The sequence below is a fragment of the Musca autumnalis genome, unplaced genomic scaffold (genome assembly GCF_047663935.1).
Source record: "Musca autumnalis isolate F117 unplaced genomic scaffold, ASM4766393v1 scaffold_1, whole genome shotgun sequence".
Taxonomy (NCBI): domain Eukaryota; kingdom Metazoa; phylum Arthropoda; class Insecta; order Diptera; family Muscidae; genus Musca; species Musca autumnalis.
This window is the reverse complement of record NW_027411644.1, coordinates 212,534,780-212,553,683: the sequence shown is the minus strand read 5'-3', so window position 1 is coordinate 212,553,683 and position 18,904 is coordinate 212,534,780. Positions and strand designations below refer to the sequence as shown.

At 35.7% G+C, this 18,904-nt stretch overlaps 1 protein-coding gene across 4 annotated transcripts in view; it reads left to right on the top strand.

Annotated features, from left to right (window-relative positions):
* Nucleotides 1-18,904, top strand: part of Ace (Acetylcholine esterase) — a 540,867-nt gene that overhangs the window by 360,644 nt on the left and 161,319 nt on the right. For all 4 annotated transcript variants that reach the window (XM_073960049.1, XM_073960046.1, XM_073960047.1 and 1 more), the window contains one exon: nucleotides 7,357-7,499. In XM_073960049.1, the coding sequence (XP_073816150.1) occupies nucleotides 7,357-7,499 (143 nt within the window). The remainder of the gene's footprint in view (nucleotides 1-7,356; nucleotides 7,500-18,904) is intronic.

The window sequence follows — 18,904 nt, the reverse complement described above, 5'->3', positions numbered from 1 at the left end:
CCATCAATAAGATATTTATATTTTTCAATCACAACGACAATCTGTATGAAAATTGGAAAATATGGCCCTAAAACCTATATATCAAAAACAAGGGCTGCTAAGAATGTTATATGTTATGGTTACAGATTTCTTTTACACGGTGTGCCTTAACAAATTTAAATGGAAAGTGCTTACACCTCGGAAGTTTTTGCTGATTCTGAAACTACAATGCTCGTAGATGAGAAATATCAAGAAACAAAAAAAGTCGCCGGAGGGACTTTAAAATAAATCGCGATTTAAGTTCACATTTTTAAGGGTTCTTAAGGTTTTCACGATTTTGCTTAGAAACCGCGGGTCCTATGTAAATAGGCCTAAAGAAAATATTGTAGCTGTGAAAATTCTCCACAAGATTGGTATTTATGATATTTTCGTAGGTTTTACCGTTTTTGAGATATGGAAGTTCAAATTGGGACAATGCACTGACTGTATCGTTCCCTTATAAAACTATATTATACACAGTGCCCCTTAACTAACTTTTAATGGAAACCGCTTACACATGGGATGTTTTTGCGGCTTCTGAAACAGCAATGTTCATAGATAAGAAAAATAAAAAAAAACAGAAAAAATCGCCGGAGGGATTTTTAAATAAATCGCGATCAAAATTCACAATTTTAGGGTTTTTTTTAGGTATTCACGATTTTGCTTGGAAACCGCAAGTCGTATCGAAATGGGTCTAAAGAAAATGTTGTAGCTGTTCTCCACAAGATTGGCCTTTATGATATTTTCGTAGGTTTTACCGTTTTTGAGATATAGAGGTTCAATTCAAATTTTTAGGTTTTTATCTTAAATCTTCACGATTTTGCTTGAAACCCGGAAGTCATATCAAAATGGGACAAAAGGAAATGTTGAAGCTGAGAAAATTCTCTACAAGATTGGATGATTTATTTTTTCCTAGGTTGTACCATTTTCAAGATATATAAGTTTAATTTGTAAAATTGCAGTAATGGCATTGTTTTATAAGGAGGTGATACAGTTATTGCATTATCTCAATTTGAACTTCTTTATCTCAAAAACGATAAAACCTACGAAAATATCATAAATACCAATCTTGTGGAGAATTTTTACAGCTACAATATTTTCTTTAGGCCTACTTACATAGGACCGGCGGTTTCTAAGCAAAATCGTGAAAACCTTAAGAACCCCTAAAAATGTGAATTTAAACCGCGATTTATTTTAAAATCCCTCCGGCGATTTTTTTGTTTCTTGATATTTCTCATCTACGAGCATTGTAGTTTCAGAATCAGCAAAAACTTCCGAGGTGTAAGCACCTTCCATTTTAATTTGTTAAAGCACACCGTGTTTATTCAGAGACTCATAATGAAATAATAAATGAATAATAATAATTTGGAACATTTCTTTCTTTAACAATGTTCCCAAAAAGTAAAGGATTTTGCTAGATTTTGATCCAGTATGGAATTGTGTAAAATTAACAGTCCAAAATTAAAACATATAATTTCATCCTAATATAGTGTACATAGATTTATGGTTTATTTTGAAACTCATAGTGAAATTTTGTGTAGAATTTTTCCTTCTTTTGACACTTTTCACCTATAACCAAGTTTTATATTACTTCCATGTATCAACTAGAAAAAAGAAGGAAAAAATTTACATCAAAAAAATTGGGAAATACTTTCATGTTTTTTCAGCAAAATTGATACTGATATTTTCATGTTATAGAATACAAATAGACATTTCATTTCTTTGGTGGCCTATGGTGAAATTTGACGAAGAATATTTTTGTCTCTGACATCATCGCTAAAATTATGTTTTGTGGGACAATTTTGAATGAACTCAGATGAAGTCCGACTTTAACCCTAAAACGTGTTTTTCATTTTTAGAGATTCCTAGCGATTAGACAAGAGTTACTTACATATTTGGTGTATTCTGAGACCTATAGTAAAATTTTATGGCGAACAATTTTGTAGAATATTCGGATTTGATACGATCACATTTTTAATGAGTTTTTGAAACATTTTCGAAAAAAGGACAAAAAAGACCGCTTTGATGAACCGCATGAGGGTTAAATTTTTTAACAAAAGTTGCTAAAGACACTATATACCTGAAATGCAAGGATTCCTAGATATCTAAACTCGAATATTTCGAAAAATTTAAAAATGGGCGGAATTTGCCCCGCCTATTTTGGTTACTTTCCGACGTAAACTTTAAAAACGCCGATACACGTGTCTCATATTTTTAGCTTTACTTTCATAATCTACTCGATTTTCCTAGTCATTTTCTTTGTTGTCGCACAGTGTTATTAGATTATTAATTATTTTAGTTCAGGTAGCCCTAAGTCATTCAATGAATGCTTACCAGTGAAAAGCTTATGCACAGGGTAGTGGGGTAGAGTATGACATAGTCGGCGCCGTCCCGCCTATAGCCTTTGCTCACTTGTTTTGGTATATATAAGTATAGGTCTGCGACCATTATTTCGATGTGTTACAAAATTTTTGACCAAAACCAACTTATAATACCCACCCGAAATGTGTTTAAATCATTAGCAGAAATTTCTCCAAATATGTTTATCAAATTTACGAAGGGTAATTTTTCGATTGCGATTCGTAAACACCCATGGAAGTTTTTGTGTTGACAACTGGTTCTAAAAAGATTCTCATAGAACTAAAATTGGGCGGGCCCAGTAAATTGCAGCAAATATTGGGGGAAATTGCTTGTAAGTTTTTTAAAAAAAAGTATATTTGTGGGCATTAGGGTTATAACTTTTTTGACATTTTTGCAAATATCATAAATACCACCGAAAAAAGTTTCCGCACCAAATGTATTGAAGTTCAGTAATGCATTATTTAATTTTATTTGTTATAATGACATATACGCTTTTCGTAATAACTTATTAATAGTTTTATTCTGATTTAAAATCAATATCAAACCATTCTGGACCAATTTGTTATCAAATCGCGATATTTCAGAGCATTTAATGCACCTTTGACAACATTGCAATTTTTTGTTTTTCTTTATAAACTCGCCAATTTTATGTTTATATTTGTCCGATAGGTACAGACAAGATAATATGTGGTCATTTGCAACGAATTCGCGGAAGTTACAGACTGTTTTAAATGAATTTGCCTGTGAGAATCGTATTTATTTTCTATAAATATTTATTCAAACAAAGCAAATTTAAATTTTTAAATAGAAAAAATATCAATGGGGCTTTAGTAAGCGCAGTCGGTGCGGAAACCCTTTTCACCGAATCGAACTAAAACATACGTTTTCGTTATTAGGACAATATCTCGCACATGGTACTGGCGTGGTATTTTTTTTGTTAGCGGGCATCCGTTTCAGCATTTATGTTAAAAAGCTTTCAAGATATTCGGCACAGGTCTTAACATTAATAATTGTTGACTCATCCAAGCATTTTTTGTTTCTTTTTTCAAAAGTAAAGCCTAATGTTAATTATGAAAAAAAAATGTAGCCCGCTTTATAGTGGAAGTCAAAGATGGTTTCAAAATTCTAGTGCAATTTATCATAATCTTTTATCGCTTAGAAAGCTTAGATTATGCATACGAGGGCAGTTCGGAAACTTCTTGGCCTAGCACAAAAAGCGCGGTATAAACAGAAAAAAGTTAAGTGTTTTGGAAACTTCCATCTCTGTTATGAACACATGTTAAATTTAGTTTCGATCTGGTAACACCTTCATATAGAAACAGGTGTTCAAAAAAGACGCATCCGCAATTTTTTTACAATGGAAAAATTAGAAATGCGTGCTGTCATTAAATATTTACATAAAAAAGGTTTATCGGGACAAGAAATTCATAATGATATGGTGAATGTGTTAGGTGAAAGTACTCCTTCATATGCAACAGTAAAAAATTGGGTTGCTGATTTTAAACGTGGTCGTACAAGCATTGAAGATGAACCACGTAGGGGACGTCCAAAAACAGCAACAACAACAGAAATTGTAGCCAAAGTGCATGATATGGTATTAAATGATCGACGAATAAAAGTGCGTGAAATTGCTAATATCATGGGCATCTCAAATTATCGAGTCCATTTAATTTTGCATGAAGAACTACAGATGAAAAAGCTTTCTGCAAGATGGGTGCCGCATTTGTTAAGAGTCGATCAAAAACGCATAAGAATGAACATTTCTCAAGCTTGTTTGGATCGTTTTAAGCGAAATAAAATGGATTTTAAGAGTCGTTTCATAACTGTTGATGAGACATGGATCCACCACTATACTCCAGAGACAAAAGAACAATCCAAACAATGGACTTAAGCTGGAGGAAGTGCCCCAAAGAAGGCAAAAACAATTCAATCGGCTGGTAAGGTTATGGCAACGGTTTTTTGGGACTTCAAAGGTATTTTATTGATTGACTATCTGCAAAAGGGTAAAACAATAAATTCAGAGTACTATTGCAACCTTTTGGATCAATTAAATGTACAAATTCGAGAAAAACGTCCTGGCTTACAACCAGCGTTGCCGACAGTTTTTGGTCGGAAATCGTCAAAAAAAATCGTCAAATCGTCAACAAAATTTGGAAAATCGTCAAAAAATCGTCATCATGATACAAAACTAGGTTTGGTTACCGTTTAATGCGAATTTTTAGCCGATAGGTTTGTCAATGAGACTGACAGCATAAAATATACAACCCATAGCAATAAATATAACCCAATCTCACTTAAAGGGTTGTCCCTTGTTGGGCAGACCAAAAAAACTCATTTTCTTGAATTGTTTTCAAAGAAACTACCAAATTTGTTTAAAAAAGTTCGTTCATCAAGAAAGAAAGAGCACATCTTATACTACCTTTGGTATTTTTGTTGTTGAAAAATATTGCAAAGTCTTGTGGTAAATGGCTATCTGCGAAACCCTTTTTTATAAAAGCGTTTTGCGATGCCAACGATGACTCGAAAACGAATGGGTCGATTATCGTACATGTTTGTAAGCATTTTAAGAACCTATTAATCTTGGCTTAAGGCGAAACAGAATTTTAAACAAACTCTTTTATAGAAAATTTAACTGTCAAAGTCAAAATTTCGATTTTAACGAAAAAAATTGAGTGTTTTTTATTCAAAAAATCTGGCAAAAATTTTTTTACAAAAATAAGCTCACAAAACCATGTGAAGGTCGGTCAATTCGGTTTCGAGCTATCGTTGGCGCCGACTTCAAAAATGCCATTTCGAGAAAAACGCGTTTAAAGTATCTATGCTATATACAAATCTCAGGAAATTGTTCCCTACTTGAATTTTTTGCGGCATACTCTAGACTACCTGTACTTCAAAATAAGCCAATATTTTTTTGTTTGAAAGTGACAAGTAGAGGTTACCCCTTAGTTACCGCTATAAAACAGCTTTCAGAAGACGATAGTTTTCCCCGTGGTTTTCTAATTTGCAGTAATGCAGCAAGGTAAAGCTGGGCACACATTTCCTGTTTTGAATGAGAGATTAGCTCAAACATCGCTTGCTTGACAGTGTGACCGTCGAAAATCGACAAAAACTCTCATTAAAGAGGACATGGGTCGGAAGTATTATATCTCGAAAAATGTTCAAGGAAGATTTTCATTCATTAACTATCCTACATACAAATTTTCAGCTGATGTGAATCCAAGATGAAGCAAAAACTATGAAAATACCTCCATTCCAGATGTGTGCCTAAATAAAGCCAATCCGTCTCGAAATTGTTTAAAAAACATTAAAATAGCTCATGAAACCGAGTTTGGAATATTCTTATTCTTTCTTTAAAGACTTTCGTGAAATTCTGGTCAAAATATTGTTATCATGTTTTATTTCATGCAATTCGGGATTACGTGAAAAATCGTCATTTTGGACCATAAAATCGTCAAATCGTCATTTTTCAATTTTAGGCCAAAAAATCGTCAAAATGACGATAAATCGTCAAATTCGGCAACACTGCTTACAACAAAAATAATAATTTTTCATCAAGACAACGCACCAGCGCACAAGAGTGTTTTAACAATGGCTAAAATCAACGAATTAAAGTACGAGTTGCTTGACCACCCACCTTATTCTCCTGATTTAGCTCCCAGTGACTTGTACTTGTTCCCAAATCTAACAAAATTCCTTGCTGGCAAGCGTTTTACCTCAAATGAAGATGCAATTACAGTTGTAAACCACTATTTTGAAGACCTTGAGGAAAACTATTTTAATCATGGGATAGAATTGCTAGAAAAGCGTTGGACTAAGTGTATTGAAGTTTCAGGAGATTATATTGAAAAATAAAAATATTTTTGAAAAACTAACTATTCTCTTTCATTGATAGGCTAAGAAGTTTCCGAACCGCCCTCGTATTTATCACTTTTATAATTGGAGCCGTGAATGTTAAATAAAGTATAATTTCATCATTGCTTATCAATCTAGAAATGATTTGAACAGTTAAGTCCCCTTCAGCAGTTGAAATGGTGGAAAATGGTATTTCAATTCAACCCATTGTTCTAGTTTACGGTCAATTGCCGAACCGTATGATAACACTTCAAAGCTGTTATAAATTTTTACAACTGTGACCAGTTACTAAATTAAAAAAAGTTCAGATAGTCTTGTGCCAGACTATGAAAATTTTCATGAAAATGTTTTGAGCTTATGGGTAAGAAGGGAGAAAGGGAGCTCCTTCACCGCCGCTCTCTCCTAAAAGCTAAAATATTTTCATGTGTTATTTTCAGTGTCTGGCACAAGAGAAAATCTGAAATAATTACTCAAAAAAGAATTTCCAAAGAATTCCTTAAGTCGAATTTTTTCACCATTTCAACAAATATTTTATTCGTTCTCTTATCTACAAATTTGCTTTAGAGGTCAGAAGAAGATTCGCAATAGTTTCAGAGATATAGCCCCGAAAAGCTTTACGATGGGGCCATAAAATCCAAGCTGGATCTGACACAACGGAACTCAACTAGGGTTTTTGTCGTTTGGGTTTGTACTTTGAAAAAATCCTCAGTTCAAATTGTTTGCACAAGATTACCTTAAAAATGTTGCACAGTGTTATTTACTGAATTGTTTTCTTCAAAATCATACATTAAAATCCCTGTCAAACGTGTTTTTTTTTATTTTATGTCATGAATGTGTTGTGTAAATTTGAATTAAGATTTTCTGTGTTTTTCCGCTATTTAACGTTTACTCGATAGCTATAAAGCAAGTGAGTAATTTTTTAAATAAATAATTTTGTTAATTTTACCATTTAAAAGAAGCTCCTTAAAATACTAGTATTTATTTTTGTTGAACATACACATGTACGTACGTACGTGCATAGGTACTTGTTTATGGTTCATTATTATACATTTATTTTAGATAGCAATTAAGTAAAACTTGACTCCTTTGTATAATATTTTCTGGTTTGTTTTTCTCTTTTTGCAGGCACTTATTTTTTGCTTTATGATTTTATTGATTATTTCGATAAGGATGATGCGACATCATTGCCACGTGATAAATACTTGGAAATTATGAATAATATTTTCCAAAAAGCCACTCAAGCGGAACGAGAAGCAATAATCTTCCAGGTGAGTGAACAGATAGAAGTTAACATTAATTATTTGTGATTAATTAATTCATTAGTTAATAGCAAAGATTTATTTGCGAACAAGTGATGTGTACAAAGTACTTTGTTCAAAAAACTAACAGAAATAATAAATTTATATTTAAGAGTAGTGGTATGTATTTAAAGAGGATACACTTTAAATATTTACTTATTCAAGGAAATATTAAAAAAAAAAAAACAAACATAATTTCAAAATGAATTATATTTAACTACTGTAACAATGCTTGCCCTTTTTGAACAATAATAAAGACTGTACACTTTTGAATATTTGATTTGGGGCCACAATTTTGTCCATAATAAAACGGAGAAAAAAAACGGGCGATAAAAGTGCAATTAAGGGAATTTATTGTATGCAACGGTCACATAAATTAAATGCATTGACATGTGTAAATTGTGAATGCGTTTTATTTTTTCCACATTGCTTAATATTCAAAATGCAGGTTGTGTAAAGAAACTTACGAGTGTTAGGGAAGTAGGCATGTTTTAACTATAAATGTTCATGCACATTAAAGGAGCTCCGTATTGGGATTCTCTAACGCATTTTCTGGTTAACGGCAAATTTAAAACGCAAAATTATGAGTGAAAAGTACCAATAAATGTTTACAACGCCGTTGCTATCGGTAGTACAAAGCGACAACTTAATTTTTGCCGCTAATAAATTTCGTTAATCATTTATTGATATAATTGGCCTATTTGTATTATTTATATATTTTTTTGATCTAAATCCCATAGGGCAGAACCGCCCGATTTTAATAATTTTGATGATTTTAGCAACGCTATCCAACTAAAATGGGTGAAATTTGGCATTTACACCTTTTTCAGATGTAATTCGAAACATTTTAGTTGTAATTCGTAACATTTCATTATACCCTACACCACTATGTGGGGAGGGTATTATAAGTTGGTTTTGGCCAAAAAGTTTGTAACGCATCGAAATAATGGTCCTAGACCCATACTTATATATACCAAAATGAATGTCTCGACGAGCTGAGTCGATCTGGCTATGTGTGTCCGTCCGTCCGTCTGTCCATCTAGACCTTGTAATCACGCTACAGGTCGCAATTTTGATCGGATCGTCACCAAATCTTGGGTGTTGATGAGGGTCCCGGAGAGGAAGAAGCCTATTGATTTTGGTGATGGTCGGATAATATTCAGGGGTCGGAATGGGCAAAAAACTTATTTGGGGAAAAAGTCAACGTTTTATTTCAAAGCGAATGTCTCCGCATCTATAATGGGTATATCAAAAGCAAAACCTGCTAATGAAAGTAGAAAATATCACCTTTTCAACGATGTATAGTAGGTTGTCGTAGGCGGTCAAACAAAAAAGAAATCGCAATAGCCGCTAATACAACCCATCTTTTTATTTTTGCGATTTGAGTTATAATGACGAATATCACAGCTTTGGTTGGGGATCTTCCTAAAGCAAAGCCTGGCTATGAAAGAAGAATATCCCACCTTTACAATGATTCAAAGCGGGTTGGCGTAGGTGGCCAAATAACGGAGATATAGCAATAGTCGGTAATACATCCCATTTTTCAATTATTTTCAAAATCGCGCTACAGGTCGCAATTTTGATCGGATCGTCACGAAATTTTGGGAGTTAATGGGGGTCCCACAGAGGAAGAAGCCTATTGATTTTGATGATGGTCGGATAATATTCAGGGGTCGAAATGGGCAATAATTTATTTGGAGAAAAGGCCAACGTTTTATTTCAAAGCCAATAGCTCTGTTTCTTTAAGATGTATATCAAAAGCAAAACCTGGCAAGGAAAGTAGAAAATATCACCTTTACAACGATGTACAGTAGGCTGTCGTAGGTGGTCAAACAACAGAGATATCGCAATAGTCGGTAATGCATCCCATTTTCCGATTTCCTTGTAATCACGCTACAGGTCGCAATTTTGATCGGATCGTCTCGAATATTTTGGGAGTTGATGCGAGTCCCACAGAGGAAGAAGCCTATTAAGCTTGGTGATGGTCGGATAATATTCAGGAGTCGGAATAAGCAAAAAGCTTATGTGGAGAAAAGTCAGAGTTTTTTCTTATGCGAATATCTCCGCTTCTGGTAGGAGCATTCCAAAAAGAAAACCCGCCAATGGTTGAAGAAAAGATATCCTTTATATTGATGCAAAGTATGTTGGCGTAAGTGAGCAAACAACCGAGATATTGCAAAAGTCAGTAATATATCAAACAAGGGAGATACCACAATGCATCCAATTCTTCCATTTTTTGCAATCATGCTACAGGTCGCAATTTTGATCGGATGGTCACGAAATTTTGGTTGCTTATGGGGGTCCCGACAGAAAGAGGCATATTATGTTTGATGGTATTCGAATTATATTCCCTAAAAGAAATGTTTACCAGTGAAAAGCTTATTCACAGGGATAGTGGTGTAGGGTAACACATGGTCGGCCCCGTCCCGACTATAGCCTTTGCTCACTTGTTTGTAATTCGAGAATTCTATTTGTAATTCGTAACATTCCATTTGTAATTCGAATTATTTCATTTGTAATTTGAATTATTCCATTTGTAATTCGAATTATTCCATTTGAAATTAGAATTATTCCATTTGTAATTCGAATTATTACATTTGATATTCGAATTATTCCATTTGTAATTCGAATTATTTCATTTGTAATTCGAATTATTCCATTTGTAATTCGAATTATTTTATTTGAAATTACAAATGAAATCATTCGAATTGCAAATGGAATAATTCGAATTACAAATGGAATAATTCGAATTACAAATGAAATAATTCGAATTTCAAATAGAATCATTCGAATTACAAATAGAATAATCCGAATTTCAAATGGAATAATTCGAATTACAAATGGAATAATTCGAATTACAAATGGAATAATTCGAATTACAAGTGGAATAATTCGAATTACAAATGGAATAATTCGAATTACAAGTGGAATCCTCGAATTACAAATGAAATGTTACGAATTACAAATAGAATTCCCAAATTACAATTAAAATAATTCGAATTACATCTGAAAAAGGTGTAGTCTTCGTTGTGTGTATAAAATATTCCAACAGAGAATTGTCGGTACAGGTCCACTTTTTAATATAGCCCCCCATAGAACGGCAACGCCCGATTTTCTGTATTTTAAAAATTTCACCCACACCATCCAACCATAATGGCTGAAATCTGATTTGAATATACATATGTAATTTATGGTGGGGGTGTAATAGAAGTTCAAAATCACCCCATTCTGCACTTTTTGGTAATAAAAACTGGTATTTTTAACAGTTTTGTTTGGAGACGCATCACTACATTAATTTTCCTACTTCCACCCGTATCGTTGGAACCGTAGGACGGACTTTTTCATTTTGTAATTTCTTATCTGCTATGCCGTGATCATTTCCAAGTGATATCTGATCTTATTTATCGAAATGTTTCCCATAATCGTAGTTTTATTTGAACCAAACTTAAAAATAAAGCTTTGTTCCCGAATTGGCATATTTCCTAAAAATTGATATGGAACCAAAAGTCGCAGGAAGTCGCAGGTAAAAATTTAACACATTATTTGGCATATTATTGTGGCACCGTGGTGTAATGGTATGCACACCCGCCTTGCACAAATAAGGTCGTGGGTTCGATTCCCCGGCCAGGCAACATCAAAATACTTTTCAACGGTGGCAAAATACTCCTCAGTAATGTTTTCTACATTTCCTGAGTATTTCTGCCATGTAAAACTTCTCTACAAAAGTGGTGTCTTAGACACGCCGCACAATGGTTCAGGAATCGATTTTCCTGGCAAAAAATCATAATTTTGTTTTGTCAAAGATATTTAATTTCTATATGGGATTCGATAGTAAACATATTGAAACTAAGGAAACCAAAAAATTAGGCCCAAATATTGGAAGGTGTGGGCGTGGCGTGCCACTAAAGACGAGCATTTTCCCCATTTTTGGGAAATACGTAATTTTTGCAAATTTCTGGAGAAAGACGAAGCTATTTCTCTGAAACTATAACAGTTATTGTGTTCATTGTTTTTTTTTTAAGGTAGGTAGGATTGTGGCCTTTAAAAAGCGTTTTAGTAAATTACCGTAGCGTTTTCACAACATGATCTATTTTATATTTCCTCGGGTACTATATTTTATGAAATTCCAAATTTAGTGGACTTGAACTTTTGTGGAACAACATGGAACAAAGTTCTGTTTTCACAGAAAGATGCCCGTAAGTGTCCTCTTCCAGCCCATATATACTTTTGTACCCGTTCCGTTCCGTTCGTTTAACACTTTTTTCAATTTATTGAAATTACATGGGTAAAAATGTGTGTTTTTCTATACTGTTTCCATATGAATTACAGTTTTTTGACACAAATTACAACTTTTTTGAGTATATGAGTTTTTATACGAGTTATATAAGTTTTATTAAAACCTAAGGAGAACTTTTTTAATTTTTGAAAAAATTTAATTTTTTTTTGTAAAATTTTTGAAAATTTTTTTTTTTCGAAATTTTTTCGATTTTTTTTTTAGTTTTTTGGTAATTATTTTGTTTATTTGTTGGTGTTTGACCATCTTTAATACATAGGAAGATATAAAAACCACAAAAACACTCATATTTTGATGAAAAATAGTTAAAAAACTCAAAAGTTTAACTTTGACCTTGAATTTCTCTGCAACTACCAGACCGAACTTTACGGCTTATAATTCGTCTGAAAGCTGATTGTGTTATATGTCTAACAAAAAAAGAATTATGAATATATCTCTATCCGTTCAAAAGTTACAGAATTTTGACCAGGAAAAAACCATTCTGAACCATATCATTGAGCTAATATGAATCGGGGTGCACTCATTGATATGAGAAAAGTCTCCCTTGTCCCTTATGGGATGTTTGTTGAACAGTTATTATTCTAGACAAGATACATAAAAAAATTAAAAAAAAAAATTAAAGCTAAACTCGGCCAATTTCCATACTAAACCCCTATTTTAATTGAAGAATTTAGAAAAAATGGGCCTTACAGGTATTTACCCCGAAACATCTAATTTAAAATAACATACGGTTACAAAACAATTTTACACCTAAAAAGGGTCATCGTTAATATTGTAAAAAATATCCGTTCTGACTAACTATTTCTAATTATTACATATGCCGTTAAGTACAGTCAACACTCTAGTTCAATACTGTACTAGCATGTCATAGTTTCCTTCAAGTCCATTTTTTGATTTTCTGCACGCTAGATCGGTATTTTTCCCACTGTGCATCGGAGACTAAATACTACATTTCATCCATTTAGGTTTGATAATTACGCTGAAACCTTCAAAATACCTAAATCGGAAGGTACCGTTCTTTGGGGGCTATATAAGACGTGGTCCTAACTGGTCCAAAGTTTTGTAGCCTCAACGAATACACAATTTCTGACATTTCAGTAGAATATTGAAGCCACAAATTTCAAAATAGGTTTACCGATATAGCCCATTTTCTATAACAAAACATCCTAGGAACAATAGAAACTTCTATACCAAATTGTAAAGCTCTATCTTAAATATTACGAGCTGTATCTTGATTTAAACAGACAGAAGGTAGGACGGACGGACAGGAATGGCAAATATAATTATACCCTCCATATTATGGTGGAGGGTATAATAAGCAAGAATAATGTTATGAGGCATACTGTAAAGTGACAAGTGTCGCACCCTCCTAAAAGTTTTAGTTTTGTTAAAAATTAAGATTGATGAGCTCAGTTGGAATATGTTAACACGTGTGACTGGGGCCGCAAAGTTTCCATGGGCCCTTTATATAACTAAAATTAAAATTTGACCCGATTTTCAAAATTTTTTGTAGGTTTACTTGTTTAGCAACTACAAAGAACTGGTAAACTGTTTTCATCGATTGGATAATAAATCTGGTCTGTAAAGTGATTTTGTGAAAATTCGCCTTTGGTCCCATACAAATTTATATGGGGTAATCTTAATTTTTAACAGAACTAATCATTTTAGGAAGTTGCCGCGTAAAAAAATCCGACGTCTATGTTTTCCCCTTTTAGTTAAAACCAGTCTAATATACAACAACACCTACGGTCTGCCCCTACGATCATAATAGCAATGAATCCATATGCACTCAACAGCATCTCCATCTACGCTAATCATGCATTGAAGTCACTTCATTCCAGTTAGGTATTCCAGTTTTCGCCCTTGCTACTGCTGGGCGGCTTGCTATCCACCAAAATGGTGTGTTGGTAATTTTTGGAAGGGACTATCCATTGTGGCCGAATTCTTGTTTACTGTCCCACACAGAGACTTCGGTTTTCTGTTCCACACAGACACTTCGGTTTTCTGTCCCATACGGAAGCTTCGGCTTTCCGTCCCACAAGTGAATTCGGTCTTTTGTCCTTCACAGGAACTTCGTCTTTATGTGTCACACAGACACTTCGGTTTTCTGCCACACCCGGAAGCTTTCACTTTCCGTCCCACACAGATACTTCAGGAGCCTGTCCTTCACAGGAACGTCAGTTCCCTGTTCATAGAGATATGTAGTAGTTTGTACGAGATCGTAGCAGTAACTATATTAGCGTTAGCTAGTTGTTACATCGTAGTACCCGATCGTCATCGGCCGAACTCCGAAGTCATCAATCAACACATTCCAGATCATCGCTAAATCGTGGAATTAACCAGCTTCGTAGCTCCCATTCTCATCGATATCTTCGTGCCCGAACATACAGTCGATTATCACCAACCTAGTCCACGACCAACGTCGGCCGAGTATCCGAATTTCATCATATCGTCGTCAACACGTTCTCTATAATCGTTAAACCGTAGCACCCGAATGCCAACCAGCTTCGTCACCACAACCAGCGCAGAACCCGATTGCTAACAAACATCGATGAGATGCAATAGATGTCGGGAGTGACTGCATCTGAGGACCCCCAGTGAGTCATCGTCATCAGAATGCGAGACTCCCCCGCATTCCCCCCAACAGGAAGCGCATACCCACCATTTAACACAGATCGTTTTTGTTCTAATGCCTGGAAATATATCATCTTCCATTTTATTTGCAGGTGAGCTCGAAGAAATTTTATACTTTGTCGGAAAAATATCATGGTCCACCAAGCAAGCCCAAGAAAAACTGCAGCTTACATTTTCCTAACGGTTAAACATACTGAAGAAGGATCGCACCAGAAATGAAGGTGGGTGGACTAGCTTTCCTGTTCCACCAGTCTGTTCAATACAGACTTTTCTCGCTCGAGTCTGGCTCTAATGATCCCGTACATGGAATGTATATGAGTGTATCTGTCGATCTAGAGTTGCTTTACGAATGCATCCCGCCGTTAATAGCTGTTCTCCAGGTTATAGACCCAACTTTAGTCCGCTTTTGGGCGGTAAAAAACGGCTGGTTTTAGGGGACTGGAATGCTCATAAGGAATTGTGGCATTCTGTCCTAGTTAATGACCACAGAGGCGAGTAACGCTGGCCGAGCAGATTGAACTACGTTTGACACTGTCAATGAAAACGCCTCACACAGAATTAATGGAGAGTGTCCTAGTTCGTCAGATATAACCATTGTGTCACCTGGTCTTTGTTCAGTTCATCTCCTTATAATCGTCTTCAGCACAATACCGCCCGACTTCATCATATCTGAAAGCCGCACGTTCATCAATCATGGGAAAGCTAATTGGCCTAATTTCAGTGAGTTCACTATACACCGCTTCAAAGATCTGCCCGTTCTGATATTCGGATAAACGAAAGGACGTTCCGAGACATCATCACGACTGCAGCCACTCGCCATATACCTGCTGGTTGAATATCCGAAGTAAGACCAAATTTCCCAACAGAGGAGACGGGTCAATCCTAGTTAAAGAGCTAACACTAAAAGTTAATAGGTTGGTGCGTGAGAACAAGCGGAATGAGTGGCTAGATCATCTAATGACTTGCGACATTGGAGCTGGAATTAGAGAATTGTGGGCAATGGTTCATTCACTCTCGAACCATGGAAAAAAGGAAGTTAGGACCTCAGTCACGTTTAGCGAAATACGCTGACTGACCGAAGGGCGTGCAAGTTATTCAATCGACAATTTGTCGAGCAACCCGGGCGAAGAAAGTGGGATAATGTCGCATTAGTTATCTTCCTGACGAGGAGGAACCACCAAAATTTACAAGGGATCATGTTACAAATTCCATCAGGAGCGCCTAATAAACCCAGCCTAACGCCTTGGCCCGCCCGACGGTATTTCCATGGTAATATTGAAACAAATGGATGAGCGAAGAGTTCAGTATCTTACGAAAGTTTCAAACGGTTGCCAGGCACCCACATCGTGCCCCAAGTTTGGACAATGGGCATATAGGTTCCGCTACTCTTGTAGCCAGGCAAGGATAAGAGCAAAGTTGAATCGCATAGACCGATTTCGCTTTTGTCGCCCGTACCAAAGACTTTTGAGGCTTTACTCCTGCCCCGAATAGCTATACAGTTTCCGAAAATCAGCATGGGTTATGTAAGCAACACAGCACTTCAAGAGAGCTGCACGATATCTCCATAAATATTAGTCAAGGACTCAACCAGAAAAAGCCAAGCGATAGGACAGTATTGCTGGCGCTAGACTTATCAAAAGTCTTTGATACTGAGAAGCACTCCTTGCTGTTCAAGAACATCGAACATACTACCCTCCGATCAAATTTGAAAATTTGGATAATCAATTAATGAGTAGACTCCAGTCGTACGTGGAATTCAGGAACAAGTCGTCCAAGCCCCTTAGAGTGAAACATTGAGTTCCACATGGTTGAGTGATATCTCCGGAACTGTTTAATCTCTACTTCTCCTGTATTGTGCCCCCTCCAGGCGTCATTGAGATCTTTACGTATCCGGATGATTGTACGATCTTGGTGGCGGGCATTAGCCAAAAATTAGCTAAAATCTTAATTGTGAAATCCTGAACTTCCATTTAGTCCATCTTACCACCTTTTTTCAAGAGAGGAATATGCAAATATCTGCCGCTAACTCCATAGCCACTCTATTCAACACATAAACTGAGCACAGAGTTCTATGTCCTGGCCGATGTTAGCAGAATTCCGATCACCAAGATTCTAGGGGTAACTTTGGTAACTTTGCAACAAGCTGAAATGTAGAAACAAGGTCCTGAGGTGCCGGCTAGGGTTGCGGACAATGAAACTTTGAAACATATAGCGCGGCAGTAGGTCCTCGAATATAAGTGCAATAAGATAAAACAATATTCAAACCCGACAGAATACCGTCCTGAGAAATACAACAGGATGACACCTTATGTCATCAGTGGATCATATGCATGAGGAGACGAAGATTCTTCTAATACACTGATATGCTCTCGCTGCAGTATTTTCTGGGGAGTTACCGTGAGAATCACCGCAACCACCGTATGGTGGATAGGATTTCCTCGCCCAGACAAGTTAGGAGAGATGTTCCTGATCTAAAGAGAGAGGTCCAACGATATACGACAGAACTCCTAAACCAGCAAGCCTATCAAGCAGGTTTCAACAGCATTCACACAGATGCAGTCGCAGCTGTAATGACCAACTATCGTGTGGATCTTCGGAGTACATTCCTAGTTGAAGAACGCCAGCTGCCACGAAAAACCAGAGTAGTCAAGTACGATTGAGATGATGCAGTCGTTTCTTTAGGACAAGGATTAATGACACCGTGGAAATAATCGGGCCAGCATGCGGTTAAGATCAGCAAAACGCACTGAATATTTTCAACTGCCCTGTCAAACCCATTCGACAAACTCCTTCAGCTTTGTAGTTATAACCCGTCGATGCAGCCACATTACTAGACTTGGAGATAGGGCCAGAGATGCGTTAATATACGGTCCCAAGGTAGAAGAAGCCTTTAACTACCTTAAAAATAGATACCAACTTTCACTGTTGGTCCGAGTTGGGTGGACGCATTGCGAGTCGATACTTAGTTTTATCGCCGATAATTTTAATATCATTTCATCTGAAACGATCTGACATTAATTCTTCATTTCTAATTGTGGCTTTTATCTGAATTCTCCTTAAAATTTAGCAAAAGAAAAGAAAAAATCTTTTTAAAGACATGTTTCCATTTTTTGTTCAAATGACCACTCCCGAATGACAATGCAACACTGAAGCACTTAACGGGAACAAAAGACTCTACCGATGACTGGACAATGCAGTTAAGAGGCAAATTATTGTATGCGAATATGCAAAAATATCAGAGGAATGCACACTGGTGTTGTATCTGAGAGTGTGTGTGCAATTTTGTGTGCGAACACTAAGTGAAGCTGTAAATGCACAATGGGATGCCTCAATTCGATGTGACATTGATGGCGACACATGATTGGGTGTTATTGGCAGCTTGTAATTGAGTTGTTTCCGTCACACTTGTGATGTCGCTTCGATGACTGAGTCTATAAGTGTGTGTCTTTGTGTGTGTTTCATGAAAGCTCAGAACCGCATTTGGCACTGCACTACAGTAACACAAAACTTAGTGAGACACACAATGATGAAACAGGAAATGGGCTTCCATTTTAAATGGAATGCCGAGCTACCAGTCACGATATAATGGTGGAAAAATGTGGTAAGCGCGGCGCGGCGGCTTCTGATCGAATGTGAAATATTTCGAATACAATTCTCTTGTTAATTATTTTGTCACAAAAGTGAATATATTTATAATGACATTTACAAGTGACAGGCTCAGTGACAATGCAAGAGGAAACGTTAACGATGCTGTTGATTGACAAGAGTTGTGCAGCAAAATTTACATATTTTTTAAAAGTAAAATGTTAAATCGTTTGATAAATATCGAAAGATTTTTGTGTGATTTCAATATACATATGATATTGAATACGGCTAATAATAGAATACTAAACATTTCATTACCTTTGTGGTGCAAGAGAATCATTTAGTCATTAACATTAAGAGTTTTTCTTCAAGTGAAGGTTTTCGCGATATATCTTTCATTTAATGGGTCTATCCACTAGAAATGAACGAATGTCCAAGATGAGTCTTGGACTTTGCCAAATTAATGGCAATCAGGAGCCGATCTCCTGTGATGTGTCATCTCCTACATCGCCAATCCTCTTTTAAAATACCAAAACGAAACTAAAAATACATTCAAATAATTGACATGTGCGTTTAAAAAACAAATAATAAAAACACAATTAGGCAATGTCTAAATTTCAGCAACAACTCTGACTGACATTTGGAAATTGTATGTTCGTTTCAAATTAAATTCCCAACATAGTTCGGTTATTTTTATCAAATCAAATTCAATGCTGTCATCAATTCTATTCTATCTAAATGCCAATAACCAATGGAAAATTGAATCATTTTTGGAAACATCACATTTCGTTGCAGAGTTTTTACATTTGAAATGCTGACATTGACTAAATGTTCTGTTTTGTACAGATGTGTCTGTTTGATT